We start from the raw sequence: 7,193 nt of genomic DNA, 5'->3' as shown, positions 1-7,193 counted from the left end.
CAGCAGGACAGGTATAGCCCAGCTGCTTGTCGCACAGGACAACAGGGGGGTAAGAGACCAACTCACCGTCCAGAGAAATCTGATTCCATAAAAAAATATACTTAAATAAAATGTAAATCTCCACCTGGAAAAAGAAGCAAAACCTACATTTATGAAATAGAAATAGCTTCTGGTTAACATCTAGAACAAAAACTGGGACGATTGTGAAAAACACCCACAATTCTGACATCTGAAAAGCTTTTACCCACCAAATGGTAATGCTTCATTTGTCAACACTTGATGTAAGGATAAACCTATTTAAGAGTTTTCACACTACAAGTCTGTATCAACAGCCAAACTTGAAATACAGCTCAGAGTGAACATGCATCATTCATTCATATCTTTAATATACAGTAACAAGATAACAACAAGGTAAGTCATTGTTATCCAGAAGGTATCCTAATATATGTATTTGTCCCTCTTACCTTGTGGCTTTAAGCAGACAAAACCATACTGGGGGAAGAATTAATATGAAGAAAGTTACTGGAAAGGAAAGAAACCAGCACAGAAGAAATAAGTCAGGAAAAAATATTCAGATGCTACTACTCTAACAGAGGTCATGGCAAGCATTCAGGAAGAAACAAAGAACAAAAGAATGAACTGAAATGAAAAGAACAGGAATCCAAGAAGCATCTGTATAAAAGTACATACATTCTTGTGTAAGCCATAAGGTCTGGGAGCAAATGCTGGTCTGCAACATAGCTGTGCAGACAGCAGATTTATCTTCAGTGTAATTATTTAAGTTGTGCATACATGCACACATGTGCACACTAAAGTGTATTAGGGAACTCATCATAACATCATAGAATGGTTTGGGGTGGAAAGGACCTTGATCTCCTCCAGTTCCAACCCCCTGCCATGGGCAGGGACACCTCCACTAGAGCAGGTTGCTCCAAGCCCCTGTGTCCAGCCTGGCCTTGAACATTGTCAGGGATGAAGCATTTACCACGTCTTTGGGCAACCCACTCCCACTATCTAAGGCTGCTCATCACTGACAGGAGTAACTCCTGTACATGTGTTCTGGTCCCTCATGCACGTATACAAAACATTTTAGAATACTGAATCCTAAAAAGCCCTCCTAACTTCTTTCATTTGCTTATACAAGGATTTATCTTCCAGCAATCAACCCCAAGACAATAGTTTAAATGAGCAGCTGACCACAGTTTCAGGGAGAAAAGAGAACAGACAGCTGGAGCTTTAAGACGAAGCCCCATCTTGGCCTCTGCACAAACATACATGCTCTCACAAAATTTAGTGAGGGTGGTGGGTTTGTCCTGGTTCCTCCGGTGACGAAACCAGCGCTGGATCTTCCGAACATCCCAGTCCAGCTGCTTTGACAGGCCTTCTAACCTCCTTCCATCTGGAGACTGAAGGAAAATGAAACAAGTGTCATTTCTCCTACTTCTTAACCTCCTTTCAGCCCGAGATCCCCTCTGTGCTATGACAGAAATGAAACACAGCTAAAACACACACAGTAGGAAGGCACTAGTATGAACTAGAAGTAGGAACCAGTTGCAACATATGTTCATTCAAGTTTAACCTCCATACGCCACTAATTACTTAATTATTCAGAATGCTTTTCGTTTACTATTTCATCATCTGACAGCACATCACAACAAAGAATGCAATTGTTCTGCTTCTTCATTTGGAGGGAAGAGCTTTTAAAATGTCCTGTCCTACCTGTTAAAACCTGCCCATCAATTCAAACAGTTCAGAACTCAGGAATACATTTAAGGGTTGCTACTCACTGCACATTTAGGGACATGGTAAAGTAAGAGCTGGTCTAACACACTAGGGTTTTTTATATTCCAAAGGGGTATCATAGAGACAATGTTATTTTCACAAAGTTTATGAATAAAATTAAATTTGAATACTGAAATATCTGTACAATAAAAAAATATATCACTGTTCTCTGGCTGGAAACTACTGGCAGTTTAGTTGTTTGAATAATGGCATAAATGGATTTATAAGAGATAAAGTGAACAAAACCTGATAACTACCTCTAAAATGGGCCAGTGGTGAGATAAGCCATGTTAGTGTCAGACCAGTGTCCTTTTAGCAAGCTCTGCCAGGGAGCTCTTACAACTGAAAGATGACAAACACATTTTACTACTTGAATTACACACATATCCAAAAACTATGCAGAATGCTGATTCAGCAGTCACCAGACTGTTCAACTGGAAAGCAAAGTCATTTGATTTTCAGTACTGAGACCATGGCTTTCCTGTAATTCCATCACAAGCAGACCTCTCTGCACTTTACTCGGTTTTAACAGTTTGGGCTACCTGACACTTCCATACTGCAACTGCACCTGCCTCAAAGGAGAACGTACAGAGCTCCAGTTTCAGAACAGCAATGGAACCTTTCCCCTGCATCAATGCTACCCCACTTTCTGATTCTCCAAAGCACGCTGGTAGAGTTAAACACAGCTCTGTTTTCACTAAGCCAGATAAATTCTGCAGTGTGTGTCCTCGTGGATTTTCTAAACTTTAATTTCAAGGACAGAAAAAGTCCTCTCCACAAAAGGCATCAGATCATAGGGACTTTTCAGTTCACACATCAACCCAAATACCTCAAAACTTCAATGAGGTAAGTTTTAGAAAGGTCTCTATAGAATTTCCCTTCCATTCACTGAGCACTTTATCTGCTCCACTCAGAACAAAGTTCAGCATCCCCAACTCAGAACATAAACCCTTCTATTTCATTATCTTTAATGAGAATCTCTCATGCTGCCTGCATGGATTTTGCTGTCAGCATTCAATAGAGTACAGACAGTGTGGAATTGTGGAATTCTGAAGGGAAGGAACACTGTCAGCTTAAGCAAAAGGCCATGAAACAATCAAAAGAAACACCTACTGTCAACATTAAATGTCCTACCCTTTATCATGGCACACTTCCATTGACTGACACCTTCCATAACTGCCTTCCACTGTGACACCTATTATCCAATTCCACCATAGGTGGTAAAAATAAGAGGAAAGCATTCACAAAAGTGGCCAATAAAACAGCTAATGAGCAGATCTCAAGGGAGAGAGTTGCACTTTACTAACAGAAAGTGAAAGATATTGGGAAATTTTTTGTTAAACCAAGAATTACCACTTGTTACAAGAATTACCATTTGGCCAAAAGCAGGAACTAAAAGAAGGAGCCTCACAGCTTTCTAAAAAGGAGAACATTTTTGTATTCAAAACATATTCTTCTGTGCCCAAAAGCAGAGGTCACCTCTAAAGAGATTTATCTGGCTCCAAAAAGCACACGGTAAAGGCAAAGTAAAATAAGGAAGAGCATCCTCATTGTGCATGCACAGTGTGAAATGCATTTCTCTCTAATTAGAGAAGTGGAAGCAAAAAGCTTCCCCCCTCCCTCACTTACAGGGCTCCATTCCTAGTAGAATTTGAAGCATGACTCACCTTAGTGATGGATGTAAACACTTTCTCTAAAATTGCATTGGGCTGGGCTCTGTGAGGTCCACTGTCTTGAATGCCAAGGTTTATGGCACATGGCTTGGCAATAAACCTGAAAGAGTTCCAAAGGAAGAGCTAGATGAAAACCAAGCATCCATTTCCCTCCTCTGCCCCAATCACAAAGACCCTGACTTGTGACCCACTGCAAAACCCATCCTAAAAACTTTGGAAAAGCTCCACTCACTTTGCTTAAAGAAACTTTACAGGTGAGATAAGATCTTGTATTAGTTCAAATGGTGACTGCAGACAGTACACACATCTAAAAGGAAAACTAAATCTTAATGTCCTTGGTTTATAAGGACCAGAATGTGTTCCCCAGGGTGATTCTCATTACTCAGAGATATATGAGTAGATCACTGATAGGAGACCTCTGCAATATAAATGCTGGAGCCTTGTAGCACCAGAAACAAAATGCCTTATTTCTAGAAGGTGCCTTGGAATCAACACAGCTCAGAGAAAAAGGGAAGTTCCAAGCGACACAGTTCCTGAAAGACACAGGTTTTTGGTTGGTTTTGGGTTTGTTTTTTCTTTGGGAAAAATAAAGTGTCTGTTTCCTTTGGAAGAGTGAGGAAGACCTAAGAAGTCAGTCTGAAAGACTCAAGATCTCAGTATCTCTCTCAGTCCTGTGTGTACCATGTACTCCAAAAGCTGATCTAACACTGTGAATTTTCTAGCACAGACTCTGAAAACAAGCCTGGATTTTGCAACTAAAATTTATACATACATAAAAAAACTTGTAGTATTTGCTACACCCTTGTGTCAGAAGGGGCACAGGATTCTAAGGAACATGTTACCTGAACACATGGATTTTCTCTCCTGTTGATGGGCAAGGGGAGAGGGGGTGTTTTAATCAATAATTTTGAGAAAAAGAGAGCACAAAGAACCTGTTTCTCAAATCTGGTTTTGAAAAGGGCCCAACATTGGCATCATTAAATCTATTTTGCTTCGAAACAGAGATTGTTTCAGAGAACTCAAGACAACAAATTACACGTCTTCCATCTAGCAGCCTCTGAGTGCCATGAAGCAGAAAATGCTGCTTTTCCCAGTCACTACATTTGTTACCATTTCTCCTTGTGTTTAAAAAGAGAGATTAAATGATTCTACGATTCTAAGATTTAGGAGGATCATAACTATGTGTTCCAACAGCAATCACTCCTGGAAGTACATTGTTAGTACTTGGGCAACAAATAGCTAAGAACAGACACAGGTTGTGGGGTTTCCCCCTTGAGAAATTATAAGCAGCTCATGACTAATCCTAAAGGAACACTCCTTGCTCCCAGGAAACACTAAACAAGTAACAGCCACTGTGGCCCCAGTGCTAAGACACTCTCCTGCCCTGTTTCTTCCCATGTCCTGTTCATTTCAACAGTTACAGCTTTAAACAGAAAAAACCAACCCTCATATATCTATATAAAACAAAAAGGAAAGAGTAATTTCCTTTTAGCTTGGCTGAAAAGGCTCACTGCTTCCTCTATAACCTAGACCATCAGCCAGAAACCATGCTCTGATGTTATGAAACGTTTGGCTAGACCCCATAAAAGCAGACATCTTTATATTCCTCTTTCCTACAGGATATACCACAACAACAGCAAAGTACACATGTGCTATTACAGAATGCCAAGTATTTTTATTTCATGCACTGTGACACAGCTCTTTTAAAACCCCCAAAACTGGCCTGAAGATGCTCAGTTTGGGGCAGTTTCCTCACATAACAGAGAAAACCTGAAAAATCTAAAAAAATCAATTGATTTATTACTCAGGAGAGTTTTAAGAACAAGTCAAGAAGAGAAGGGATGGTTAAGAAAGCTCACAGTGATCCAGACAAAGTTTTGGCATTATTCTAGACTTCAAAACCTGAAGCATCAAGGAAAGAAGAAACAGCATCTCCTCAGGAAAAATGATGAAGAAATAATCCAGTTTGGGGCTCAAAGATTGGGAGGACCATCAAAACTTGGCATTAAACTGTTCCTGAGGAGCAGGTTCCTTCACTAGCAGGCTTATGGGAAAAATAGAGCTATTTCCACATATCAGATAAAACAAAACTCAACAGTAAGCCACAGGCTACAGATACAGGCCAGGACTCACATTACTCAGTCAAGCACGTGGGTGACCAAAGAGCAAACCAAAACCACCCCTGCAAATGTTTCTGGGTGCACAGCAGCAGCCAGACATCAGTGTAAGCAAAGGGAGAAGTCACAACAATGGAAGCAAAAGGAGGTAGCCCCAGTCCCAGAAACAGGAAGGAAAAAGGATGGCAGCACTGGATTTCACTACTTTTAAAGAAGTCTAACTCAGTGCCATAATGTAGCTTCTCTAACTCCACAAGCAATGGTTTCATGCAATGGAACTGCAAATGACAACTGTGTTCCACACAAGAAGGACACCTGAAAAGTCACACAAGGTGCTTTCACCTGGACTGGGCATGGCTCACACCCAGGAGTCCCCTGAATAGCCCCCATCCAAGTGCTTTGACCAGTTACTACCCTGCAGGTGGACTACGAAGTGAATCGTGCTGTCAGTCAGAAAAGCATCAAGATGACATGTCATTTCCTTTAGGTGTACATTAAGAAAAACTCACACTTAAAACCTCTGTGGCATCTTGTAGTTTTGGTTGTAGAATGGGGTTTCAGATGTGCAAGTTTGCACTGTATCCCACAGAGAAAAAAAATCTGTATAGCACGAGCAGTTAAAGCACCAAAAAAAGGACTTCCATTCTTGGGGATAGTCAAAACTGAAGAGCACAAGATCAGGAGCCACCTGCCTTGACTAACACTGGCCTTGCTTCAAGGACAGGATTGAACAAGGTAACCTCCAGAGGACCCTTTTAATCTAAATTATTTTATGATTCCACTGACATCATAACTGCAGGAACTATTCCCAAGGTCAACTCACTGCCACACCTTCCCTGCAAGGAATTATCATCACTTCAATACTTACATTACATTTCTCTGAACAGGTATCTGCTCACTGGCTTATATTGTTCCTACCAAGCCATCTTTTTCATGCTTTTATTAAGACAGACTGATTTTGAAGCAAAACAACAATTGTCAAGTACTCATAACAAATGTATCTCAGGCATGTTGTGCTTCACAAACCCAAGGGCAGAATCCTTCATTAGGGAACATTCAACTCCCTGTTACAGCTCTGAAAAGGAAGAACAATCTGTGAAACAGTAAGTTTTATGAAGTATGCACTTAAAGTCAGAGTTCATCTTTCCATATCCTCTCAGCTTCATTGTGTGAAGATTAAACCACCTCATTCCACAAGCGTCCCTAATTTTCCAGGCAGACCTGATGAAGTAATGTCTAAAACCACTTTTTTCTCCCCGCAGCTTGAACACAAGCTGCAGATCCTTCCTCAGACCTGTAGAGTTACAAACATATTTGTTACTGAAGGGTATTCCAGTGGAATTCTGAACACAGGCTCCAGGTTTACAGATACCTGGGAATTATTCTGGGGGTTTGTGCCTGCAGTGGGACAAGATGCATAAGGAGAAATAACAGCAAGTGTAAGCACAAAAAAGTAAACAAAAAAAGAAACTAGTGGGCAGAAGTCCTTCTTTATCTTGCCTGCACAAAAAACCATCCCCTTACCACTGAGTCAGGACTTTACCTTCCTCTACAAGTCTTTCCTCATCTCTATAGTCATATACTGCCCACAGAGAGTCAGCCTAATGAATATTTCACCAAC

At 40.7% G+C, this 7,193-nt stretch overlaps 1 protein-coding gene across 1 annotated transcript in view; it reads right to left on the bottom strand.

The window, feature by feature from the left end:
- CERS5 (ceramide synthase 5) overlaps positions 1–3,578 on the bottom strand; it is a gene marked incomplete at its 5' end in the record, with an annotated part of 11,582 nt that extends 8,004 nt beyond the window's left edge. The window contains 3 exons of the mRNA XM_010009164.1: positions 67–124; positions 1,276–1,406; positions 3,450–3,578. Of these exons, the coding sequence (XP_010007466.1) occupies positions 67–124; positions 1,276–1,406; positions 3,450–3,578 (318 nt within the window). The remainder of the gene's footprint in view (positions 1–66; positions 125–1,275; positions 1,407–3,449) is intronic.
- Between the last annotated feature and the right edge of the window lie 3,615 nt (positions 3,579–7,193).

Source organism: Nestor notabilis, unplaced genomic scaffold (assembly GCF_000696875.1).
Source record: "Nestor notabilis isolate BGI_N333 unplaced genomic scaffold, ASM69687v1 scaffold22672, whole genome shotgun sequence".
NCBI lineage: Eukaryota > Metazoa > Chordata > Aves > Psittaciformes > Psittacidae > Nestor > Nestor notabilis.
Note: the sequence above shows the minus strand (reverse complement) of the source record. Positions and strands in the feature narration are given on the sequence as shown.